At 38.8% G+C, this 12,643-nt stretch overlaps 1 protein-coding gene across 7 annotated transcripts in view; it reads right to left on the reverse strand.

Moving 5' to 3' along the window:
* Window positions 1–776: 776 nt before the first annotated feature.
* RABGEF1 (RAB guanine nucleotide exchange factor 1) overlaps window positions 777–12,643 on the reverse strand; it is a 73,602-nt gene continuing 61,735 nt past the window's right edge. For all 7 annotated transcript variants that reach the window (XM_014842279.3, XM_014842276.3, XM_070484494.1 and 4 more), the window contains 2 exons: window positions 10,462–10,718; window positions 777–1,395 (listed from right to left, as the gene is read on the reverse strand). In XM_014842279.3, coding sequence (XP_014697765.1) covers window positions 997–1,395; window positions 10,462–10,718 — 656 coding nt within the window. In that variant the 3' untranslated portion in view covers window positions 777–996. The remainder of the gene's footprint in view (window positions 1,396–10,461; window positions 10,719–12,643) is intronic.

Genomic DNA, 12,643 nt, shown 5'->3' on the forward strand with positions numbered 1-12,643 from the left:
GAAAGAGGTTTGTACGACATGTGCCTGGGTTGTCCATACAGTCAAAAGTACACTATGGAGGCACTCCCTGCACACTACAGCTCTGAGGGATTCCCCATTGGCTCTTACCAGTAGAGACCTGTTCATTCTTCTGTCTTTTGACCCAGACCCAAGGCCAGCTCCTTTACAAAGAACTCAATAAGTATTTGCTGAATGAATGGAGGAAAGGGGTGTAAGAAGCATGGTTCAAAGTCTTCAATTGACTATACTGAATAGTACTTTATATGACCTAAAAATTATACTGAACCTCAATGGTGTCATAGTCTCTGACTCTACAGGACCTCAAAGTTATGGCTAATATATTGTTAAAGATGGAGCTAATATTTTAAAGGGAGTATGTCTAAACACTTCTAGATGCATTTTAGTGGGGCAAACCAAATAAAATGGTGTTAAAGGCAAACATTCAATATACTTCATTTCAAACTAAAAATATTAACAGATGAAATGCCATGCACAGCAGATGCCATTCTTTCTTTAATATATATTTACAACTTTACACACTTACTTATCAATATATCTTTTATCTTTACAATTATAAAATTATTTCAAACTGTAGAAGAGTGGTACCATTGAATTTCCTTAAACACACATTTGGTGGCATTCATTTGCTTTATCCTTTGAAAAGGAATTATTTACCCAAATCCAAACACAGTGAATGCCATGAAGGAAGCACATAGAAAAGTAATGGAGGAAAAAAAAATAGACTGAGACAAAATTTTCACACAACCTTAAGTGAATCTATTTCAGTAACTCAAATAAATAGTACTTTATTATTTACTAAGATTCCTTTGCCAGGAAGAACAAAATAAAACAAAACAATCCCCACAAACTGTACCTTTATAAAAATGCTCTGACATTTATAAGCAATTAAGTCATACTCAAGATCCCAATCAGTGGACTGTAGTAAGGGCTAGCAACAATTTAGATTCAAATAAATACTATCCATGTAAGTTTTTATCATCCTGCATAAACTTGAGGTTGCAATGGTGGAGGAAGTTTATCATTTTCAACATTTTCAGAGTCAATAGCTGCTAAAGACTGATTTGGGGGCTTAATTTCAAGTGGGTATTTCTCAACAATGTCTTGAACCTCTTTTGCAATTCCATCTGTCCAATCTATTAGGTCTTTTTCAAGTTTCTTGGCTTCATTCATAATCCTTTCCTGTCGTTCATTCAATTGAGACAGGAGATCCAAGTTCTTATACATTTGCTTAACACCTAAGCAAGCATCAGGAGACCAATTCTCAGATTCTTGTTTCCGGGGAGAAGTCTGGCCAGACATGTATCGATCAAAATCTTCCTGACTTAAATTTAGAGACTGGGCATCTAATTTCTCAATGAAAGCCACGGCACAGCACTACAAAAAAAGGAGAATGTTATTTATTAAGATCATATGAGGAATGTTACACACATATTCAATAAGATTTTTAAAAATCCTTTTTTAATGGAGAATTTATAACAGAATCAAAAGTAGATGAGGTGATGTCAGCATCATGGCAGAGTGAGCTCTTCCCTTAGACTCTCCCTACTAAGATACAAAGAAAACGACATTCATAAACCAACGGAGAACATTCACACAACAGAAAAGACATCTGAGAGATCCATGCAGCCATACATCTGAAAGTGGAGGTGCTGGACCCCCTGGAGGAAGTGGCAGGCGGTAAGAGGATCTCTTCTCCTTCCCCTAGTGGCAGCAACCCAGGTTGCAGGACCAAGCACAGCTTTCATAGGAAAAAGGGGAGGGGCAGCACTCTGTGGGAACACCTTTGCTCTCTAAGTTCCCTCACAGCCTTCAGGAAAGCCCCACACAGAGGTGGAAAAGGTGCAGGGGTATCTTCATCAAGCCAGCACACCAGGAGAGTAGAGAGCCCGGGCAGAGTGAGAATTCCCCAGGATGGCGCAAGTGAAAGAAAGCACCCCTCCCCACACCAGGTGCTGCAGCTCAGCCTGTCAGCCAGAGTGCCTACAAACAGGTTAGAAAAGCAGCAGCTGTGAGTGAGCCAGGGATTGCAGCAGATTCAGAATACACAACTCTTGACCCCCACCAGAGGTGGCAGGTGGAAGCTGCGAGGCACAAATGCACACCATCAAACAGTATGAAGAAATATATTAATACTCTAGACCAGGAAGAAAATGACAAGCACCCAGAAATCAATCCTGAAGGCACAGAAATTTATAATCAAAATGACAGAGAATTCAAAATAGCTATCATAAAAAAACTCAATGAATTACAAGAAAATACAAATAGTTCAATGAAATCAGAAACAAAATTAATGAACAGGGGGAATTCTTCACAAAGGAGACTGAAACTATAAAGAAATACCAATCAGAAATGTTGGAGATGAAAAACACAATAGTTGAGATAAAGAAAAATCTGGAGTCCTTAAATAACAGAGTTGATATTATGGAGGAGAGAATCAGCAGTCTGGATGACAGAAATATAGAAATGATTCAGATGGAGGAGGAGAGATAACTAAGACTAAAAAGAAATGAAGAAATTCCCGAGAAATATCTGACTCAATTAGGAAATGCAACAGAAGAATTACAGGTATTCAAGAGGGAGAAGAGAAGGAGAATGGAGCAGAAAGCTTATTCAAAGAAATAACAGCTGAGAACTTCTCAAACCTGGGGAAAGAGCTGGAAATACAAGCGAAATAAACCAATAAATCTCCTAACTATTTCAATGTAAAAAGACCTTCTCCAAGGCATATAGGAGTAAAGCTGGCAAAAGTCAATGACAAAGAAAAACTATTAAGGACAGCAAGGCAGAAGAAAATAACTTACAAAAGAACCCCTATCAGGATTTCAGTGGGTTTCTCAGCAGAAACCTTAGAGGCTAGGAGACACTAGAATGATATATTCAAAATTCTGAAAGACAAAAACTTTCAGCCAAGAATACTCTATGCAGTGAAAATATCCTTCAGATATGATGGAGAAATAAAAACTTTCCCAGACAAACAAAAGCTAAGGGAGCTCATCACCAGAAGACCCCCACCCCCACAAGAAATGCTCAAGAAGGCCCTCATACCTAAAAAAAAGAATAGGGTTACAAAGCCTTAAGCAAGGAGATAAATAGGTAGGCAAAATCAGAAAATTGCACTCTCTGTCAGAACAGGTTAGCAAATTCTTAATTATAATATTAACAATAAAGGGGGAAAAACATCAAAAATAAATACAATCTCGTCCTTTTAACCACAAACACAACACAAAACAGAGTAAGTTGTGACAATAGTAACTTTGAAGGGGAAGAGGAATAGGATAGAATCATCTTGGTCTAAGGAAATAAGAAGCTATGAGAATACAGACAATCAAATCTATGAGATTTTTTACACAAACCTCATGGTATCTACTAAACAAATAATCAAAACAGAGACACAAATGATAAACAACTGAGAAAATCATCACAGAGAAATACCAAATTGAATTGGTAGTCCGAAATACATGGGATGAGAAACAAGCGAAAGGCAGAAAAACTCGAGAACGAGTGATAAAATGGCAGCATTAACTTCTCAAATATCAATGATCACTCAATGTAAATAGATTGAATTCTCCAATCAAAAGACACAGAGTGGCTGGAAGGACTAAAAAACAAGACCCAACAATATGGGTGCCTCCAGGAAACACATCTCAGCTCCAACAACAAACACAGGCTCAGAGTGAAGAGATGGAAGACAATACTCCAAGTTAATTGCAAACGGAGGAAAGCAGGTGTTGCCATGCTTATATTAAACAAAGTAAAGATAAAGACGTCAAGATAAAACAGGTAATGAGAAACAAAGAGGGTCAGTATATAATGAGAAAAGGGACACTCCAACAAGACAATAACACTTATAAATATATATGCACCCAACACAGGAGAACCAAAGTACATAAAACAACTATTAACAAACCTAAAAGGAGATATTAACAACACAATAATAGTAGGGGACCTTAACATCCCACTTACATCAATGGATAGATCATCCAGACAGAAAGTCAACAAGGAAATAATGGAGTTAAATGAAAAATGGGACCAGATGGGCTTAATAGATATATACAGAACACTCCATCCAAAACCAGCAGAATACACATTCTTCTCAAGTGCACATGCAACATTCTAAAGGATAGACCATACGTTGGGAAACAAGGCAAGCCTCAATAAATTTAAGAAGACTGAAATCATATCAAGCATCATTTCCAACCATAATGCTATGAAACTAGAAACTAACTAAAAGAAAAAAGCTGGGAAAGTGAAATATGTGGATAGTAAACAACATGCTAATGAACAACCAATAGATCATCAAAGAAATTAAAGGAGAAGTAAAAAAATATCTGGAGACAAATGAAAATGAAAATACACCACACCAACTCATACGGGATGAAGCAAAAGCGGTTCTAAGAGGGAAATTCATAGCAATACAGGCTCACCTTAACAAACAAAGAAAATCTGAAATAAGCAATCTTAAACTACACCTAACAGAAGTAGTAAAAGAAAAACAAAGGCCAAAGTCAGCAGAAGGAGAGAAATAATAAAAATTAGAGCAGAAATAAATGAAATCAAAACAAACAAAAAAACAGTAGAAAGGATCAATCAAACAAAAAGCTGGTTCTTTGAGAAGATAAAATTGACAAACCCCTAGCCAAACTCTCTAAGAAAAAAAGAGAAAAGGCTCAAATAAATAATATTAGGAATGAAAGGGGACAAATTACAACGGATATCACAGAAATACAAAGGATTATAAGAAAATACTATGAAAAACTATACGCCAACAAATTGGACAATCTAGAAGAAATGCATAAATTCTTAGACTCTTATAATCTTCCAAAACTGAATCAAGAAGAAATAGAGACTCTGAATAGACCAATCAGAAGTAAAGAGATTGAAATCGTAATCAAAACATCCCCCCAAATAAAAGTACAAGGCCAGATGGCTTCCCTGGAGAATTCTACCAAACATTGAAAGAAGATTTAATACCTATCCTTCTCAAACTATTCCAAAAAATTGAAGAAGATAGAACACTTCCTAACACATTCTATGAGGCAAACATCACCAGGGTCCCAAAGCCAGACAAGGACAACACAAAGAAGGAAAATTACAAGCCAGTATCACTGATGAACATAGATGCAAAATTCCTCAACAAAATATTGGCAAACTGAATACAGCAATACATTAAAAGGATCATACAGCATAATCAAGTGGGATTCATACCAGGGAAGCAGGGATGGTTTCACATCCGCAAATCAATCAATGTGATACACCACATCAACAAAATGAGGACTAAAAACCACATGATCATCTCAATAGATGCAAAGAAAGCATTTGATGAGATCCAACATCCATTTATGATTAAAAGCTTTCAATAAAATGGGTATAGAAGAAAAGTACCTCAACACAATAAAGGCCATAGACGACAAACACAAGCTAACAAGATACTCAATGGGGAAAAACTTAAAGCCTTCCTCTGAGAAGGGGAACAAGAGAAGGGTGTTGTCTCTTGCTTCTCTTATTTAACATGTTACTGGAGGTTTGGTCCAGAGCAATGAGGCAAGAAAAAGAAATAAAAGGTATCCAAATTGGCAAGGAAGAAATGAAACTCATGCTGTTTGCAGACAACATCATTTTCTATATAGAAAACCCTAAAGAATCCATCAGAAAACTATTAGAAATAATCAACAACTACAGCAAAGCTGAAGTGTACAAAATCAACTTACAAAAATCAGTTGCCTTTATACTCTAATGATGAACTAACAGAAAGAGAACTCAAGAATACAATCCCATTAAAATCACAACAAAAAGAAATCATGCAAATCATATCTGACAAGTGGTTAATCTCCAAAATATATAAAGAGCTCACACAACTCAACAACAAAAAACCAAACAACCCAATCTAAAAATAGGCAGAGGATATGAACAGACATTTTTCCAAAAGAAGATATGCAGATGGTCAATAGGTACATGAAAAGATGTTCAACACCCCCAATCATCAGGGAAATGCAAATCAAAACTACACTAAGGGGCCAGCCCAGTAGTGCAGTGGTTAAGTTTGCATATTCCACTTCGGGGTTCACTGGTTTGGATCCTGGGTGCAGACATGGCACCGCTTGGCAAGCCACATTGTGGCAGGCATCCTACATATAAAGTCGAGGAAGATGGGCACGGATGTTAGGTCAGGGCCAGTCTTCCTCAGCAAAAAGAGAGGAGGATTGGCAGTAGACGTTAGCTCAGGGCTAATCTTCCTCAAAAAAAAAACTACAGCTAAGATATTACGTTACAGCCATTAGAATGGCTATAATCACCAAGACAAAAAATAAGAAATGTTGGAGAGGATGGGGAGAAAAGGGAACCCTCAGACACTGCTGGCAGGAATGCAAACTGGTGCAGCCAATATGGAAAACAGTATGGAGATTCCTCAAAAAATTAAAAATATAAATCCCATATGACCCAGTTATCGCACTACGGGGTATTTATTCAAAGAACTTGAAATCAACAATTCAAAGAGACTTATGCACTCCTATGTTCATTGCAGAATTATTCACAATAGCCAAGACATGGAAGCAACACAAGTGCCCATTAATGGATGACTGGGTAAAGAAGATGTCACATATTTATTCAGTGGAATACTACTCAGCCATAAAAAAAAAGACAAAATCATCCCATTCACAACAACATGGATGGACCTTGAAGATATTATGTTAAGTGAAATAAGCCAGACAGAGAAAGACAAACATCGTATCATTTCACTAGTATGTGGAAGATAAACACATGGACAAAGGGAATAGATTAGTGGTTACCAGAGGGGAAGGGGTTGGGGGTTGGGCACAAGGAGAGAAGGGGCACATTTATATGGTGACTAACAAATAATAACGTACAAGTGAAATTTCTAATATTATAAACTATTATGACCTCAATAAAAAAGTAAGTAAATAAGTTCCTGTAAACCCACAGAATGTACAACACTAAGAGTGAACCACGATGTAAACTCTGGACTTTGGGCGATCATGATGTGACACTAGGTCATCATGTAACAATGCACCACTCGTGGGGGATGTAGGTAATGGCGGAGGCTGTGAATGTGTGGAGGGAGAAGCTATAGCAGAAATCTCTGTACTTCCTCTCATTTTCGCTCTGAACCTTAAACTGCTCTAAAAAAATAAAGTCTTAATAATAAAAAAGGAAATATTAACGATAATATTTTGGTGATATGGGTGATTGAGAATGCTTCAATTCCCCTCCATGAGCTAATTTTTTTTAAAGATTTTATTTTTCCTCTTTCTCCTCAAAGCTCCCCGGTACACAGTTGTATATTCTTAGTTGTGGGTCCTTCTAGTTGTGGCATGTGGGACAGCACCTCAGCATGGCTTGATAAGCAGTGCCATGTCCGTGCCCAGGATTCAAACTGGCAAAACCCTTGGCCGCCCAAGCGGAGCGTGTGAACTTAACCACTCGGCCATGGGGCTGGACCTCCATGAGCTAATTTTTAAATTCAGACCTTGGGTAAGATATTCTTCGAATAAACTGTGTTCAAACAAACAGAGAAACAAATAAAAAAGTAGACAAAACAGACTAATGAACTTCCATGGACTTCAGCTTCAAAAATAACCAACTTGTAACCAATCATGTTTCCTTTATACTCCCATCTGAAATAATAACTTTCTTCCTTTAAAAAAAAAACTAAATCTAATTGCCAACTCCCATGAGTTTGACTGTCAGACATTTAGTCCTCTCCTTGGGTTATGTGACGGTCCTAGGGTCTAGTACAGAGTGAAATAATTAGGAGCACCTTCAGTGTTTGTTCCATGCTGGCTACTACAGAGCTTCCCGTGGACAAACACTGAATAATGCCTTGAAGTCGAAGGTTCTCCGCTTCCCTGTCAGGCTGTAGGGCAGAGAAATCACTGTTCTGTCCAGGAGCTCCAGGGTCAAGTGTCTGGGGGCCATGCCCAGAAAGTCACTGTTTTTGAGGTCTTGCCAGACCCACAATGCCCACTCAGTACAAGGCCAGTCACTGGGCTTGTCCTCAGGTACTGGTTTGGCACACAGACCTCTGGTCCTCAAAAAGATATTTTAACACCAAATGGTTAAAATAAGCTTTGAAATCAGACAACCTGAGTTAAGTGTCACCTCTGTTACTTGACAGCCAAGAGTTGTACGACCCTTAGGAAAGTAACCTAAGCTCTCTGAGGTTTCCGCATCCATAAAATGGAGGAAATACAACCCAGATTTATTGTGAGACTTAAACAACATAACACATGTAACGTGCTTAGGTCATAGGTCTGTACTAAGCAATGAATAATGGTAGCAAATATTAGTATAGAAATGCTAGGGCACTCAGTGATAGGCAGTTCTCAGAATTTCTTCTGAGTAACTCATTCACAGGATCCTACATTATTATTCATAAAAAAGAGAATCATCTCTTTAAGGAATATTTAGCAAATCTATTACAATTGATTCATGTGATGAGAAGGTGCCTATGTGACCCTTCCACACAGGCTCATGCCGTGTGTGTGGAATCGCTGCAGCCCCATTCCCTGGAGAGAGGAGGAATCTAAGATGATTCTAACATTCCCAGCTTAGGTGAATGGATATATGGTACTGCCACCAACGGAAATAGTGTATACTGGAAAAGAGAAAAACGTTTTGTAGGGAAGCAGTTTCAGTTTTGAACAAATTAAATTTGAGGCACAACAAATAGCTGGAAGTGGAGCTCAGTGTGAGGTCAACACAGGTGACATAAACCTGTAGGTCCTTACTGTACAGGTGGACCGCAGAGCTGTGACCAGAGGAGTCTAGGGAGAGAGATGCATAGAGGACAGAAACCCAGGGAATAACACACTTCAAGATGAAGTAGAGGACACAAAGCCCACAAAGAGACAAGGAAAAGGAAATGAATTGTGGAAGCCAAGGGACCTTAAGAAGTTCCAGAACAAAGGAGTCGTCAGAGTATTAAAGAAGTAAGATGAAGACTGACAGTTTCCATGGGATTTGGCAAATGGCAGATTTTTTTACTTTTGCCAGAGCAGTTTCATTGGAGCAGTGGGAGCAGAAGCCAGACTCTGTGTTAGGCAAGAAGAGGATGAAGAAAGAAGACGCAAATATAGCTAAGGCTCTAGGTCAAGGTGCTGGGAAGATACAGAGAATAGACGAACCAGCAGCATTCACTGTTGACAAGGGCTACCCTCAAACACCTCCTGGTCCTGCTTCATTTCTCCTACCACTGGCCATGTTTCCATCCCCACACTTCTCAGGGATTTCCAGATTGTCTGATACTCTCTGGATAAAGAACTGAATCCAAAAGGCTCTTTTCTAGCAAGGTGCTGTCAAGTGCATATTTCACTTATGTTAAGGAATATGAATACTTTGGCCACAAACTTTTCTGTGGAGTATAGTTTAAACAACCATGTGTCTAGAAGGATGAAAAACACTGCAAATAACGGAAGAACCACCATTTTGAAAAAGAGCATTCCCAAGTCCCTCCATCTGCAAACCACACTCTCAAGATGCTGGCAACTGCAGTCAATAGCAGCTGAACACAATGGCTGAGGGTGATAAGTAACAGGCGCAGGTCCAGGTTTTGAGGGACTCAAAGCTTATATACTTTTGTGAACCCACTTAAAGTAAAACAAAAAAGACAGATACAAAATTAGGTACAAAAGTCAACACATATTTAGGATGTAAAAATAAATCACAACACACTTCTGGAGCCTTGGAGATTCAAGTACCTTTTAGATAATTTACCAGAAATGCTTCCTTACGTAACCAGGCCTCCTCTCCCTACCTATTACCCTGTACAACTTTCAGCACAGGACACAAAGCACATACGTGTCTTGAGGTTCAAATTCATTAGCTTGACAGTAAATCTAGCCTAAAGCAAAGAAGCAGAAGTTCAGCAGTCAGTAAAGAAGTATTCAGCCGTGTAGCTTAGATATATATACTTTAATACCGTCTTGCCTAGAATCAATTAGCACTGTAACAGAACAACAGTTGAAAACCATTTCATACTCTCTAAACTGACCCTTTCTTAAAATACTGAGTATTCAGTTCTAAGAGGTAACTGTAGAAATAAAAAATAAATAAATCTCAAGTCTTTTAATAAAGGAACCAAAGTCCAAGATCTGACTTTTTCATGTTTGAAACAACCCAACTAAGTGAATGGCTCTTGTGCCTAGGACCCCAGGGAGTGATGGCCAACAGCAGCAGAGACTCCTCAACGAGGCTGTCATGTTTCCTATAAGAGTACCACGGTCTCTGGTCAAGTATTGGGAGGTGGGGTGTCTGCACAGCTTGGTCACATGTGCTCTGTGACACCAAGGTAGCATCCTCAGCTATGCTGACTCCTCAACTCAGGAGCATTAACCTGTCACAGGCCTATGAGTGACTTGTCACATCTGCAAAATAAATAATTTCATCGTTCTTCTCCATAACACCAAGAAATCAAATACTTACTAGATTTGTGAAATAGTAGCCATCCTCTCCAGTCATCAATCGGCTTGGATTGCAGAAGCGGGTGATATACTGGATATTGGACTGAAGGCGTGGGGGGTTGCCCTTCAAAACAATGTAGATGAGAGTGGGTAAGAAGTCATCGGCTGAAGCTGGCTCATTCTTGGTAATCTTGATGGCATTGAAGATGTGCTTGCTGCACTTGGTGATGCAGGCCAACTTATCTCGAGGCACACGCTTCGAATCCATTTCAATGATATCTATAAAGCAGAAAAGACACTGCTTCCAATGAGAAAATAATTACATAAAGGAAGCATTAGGATAATCAATTTTTATCTATTAAGTTACAGAGGTTCCCCTACTAACCCCTTCTCTACCAGTTAACTTAGTGTATGAAAAACTTAGATGGCGGGGCTGGCCCCGTGGCCGAGTGGTTAAGTTTGCGCGCTTCACTGCAAGCGGCCCAGTGTTTCGTTGGTTCGAATCCTGGGCGCGGACATGGCACTGCTCATCAAACCACGCTGAGGCAGCATCCCACATGCCACAACTAGAAGGACCCACAACGAAGAATATACAACTATGTACTGGGGGGCTTTGGGGAGAAAAAGGAAAAAATAAAATCTTTTAAAAAAAAAAAAAACTTAGATGGCAAAAAAGAGTAAATACTAACTCATATTTATAGAACACATGACCATGAGCCAGGCACTACACAGTATGCTCTCCAAGCATACTTTGCTTTTTTTATCCTCAGATTATGTAATGGACACTAATTATTAAGGGAACTGAGGTTCAGAGAAGTTTCATGACTTCCCCAAGACCATACAGACAGCAAATGACGGGATTTGAAACGAAGTCTATCTGACTCGAAAGCCCATTCTTTTTCATGATGGTAAACTACTAATTAGTTCAATGGAGAAACAAGAAGAGTCATTTTACTGCTTCTGTTCCTCTCAATACATTGTAAAACTCAGTTTAGAAAGCCTCAATTTGCATACTGCTTTTTAGAAATGTGGCCACTATACAAAGCATCTGTGTATTGCATATCAAAATACAGATGCTGAAATTCATCACATGGAGGTCCACTGTGGACAATTCTCATGGCATGTAAATCTCCATGAGCTATGAACATCTATAGCACCTGTATGATTCTTATAACCTGCGGGTTAGCAGACAGGATAAAGCGTAGGTATAAATTTAATCTCATAAACACTACTGTATTTCTTCAAAAAAAAATTATTTCACTGCCCCTAACTACAACTAAGTCCAAGCGGTAGGCTCTTATAAATGCATCCTTTGTCACAAAGACTAGGAGGTGGTGAGGAAAAGTTAGGTACAAACTGTCAACACAGCTTGAACCACACAAGAGGAGGGAGGGAGTGTGCCTTTGGATGTATACATCTGCTGGCAGTCTGGAACATCGTGCAAGAAAATAGCTGAGAAAGCTTAATTTGACAGCAATTTCTTGCCACTAGCAGGAATAAACGTTTCAGATTTAGGCAAGACGGTGGTACATGCCAAAGAGTTCTTGCCAATCTTAGCTCTCATCTCTGAGGATGACCACCTGGAGGAATGCTCATAGGACCACCAGCCATGGAAGTGCAGAGGCCTCATTTTAACTCAGTAACACTTTTATTCTCCATACTTACACATTTATTGTGTGAATTACATAATTTTTGCTTATTTTATTGGTAAGTTCCTTCAATCTTTTAATTCTGGGCTGTAATTATTGTTACTGTGTCTCATTCTATTTATTTTTCTTTTTCTATTTAAATAGAAATTATTATAAAAAAGATTTTGGAGGAAGATTTTTTTTAACTATTTTCACTACTTTCATCCACTCTATTTCGCCTACCTTTTATCGTTGATTTTCATTCTCTATTTTAAACATTTAACCATTTTCTCATTAATCTTTATTCTTTAAGTTTTAAAGTGAATTACTGGGGCTGGCCCAGTGGCATACTGGTTAAGTTTGCCCACTCTGCTTCAGCAGCCCAGGGGTCGTGGGTTTGGATCCCAGGTATAGACCTACACATCACTCATCAAGCCATGCTGTGGTGGCATCCCACATACACAACAGAGGAAAACTGGCACAGACGTTAGCTCAGGGACAATCTTCCACAAGCAAAAAGAGGAAGATTAGCAACAGATCTTAGCTCAGGGTCAGTATTCCCCACACACGTAAAAA

This window comes from Equus asinus, chromosome 14 (genome assembly GCF_041296235.1).
Source record: "Equus asinus isolate D_3611 breed Donkey chromosome 14, EquAss-T2T_v2, whole genome shotgun sequence".
Lineage (NCBI taxonomy): Eukaryota > Metazoa > Chordata > Mammalia > Perissodactyla > Equidae > Equus > Equus asinus.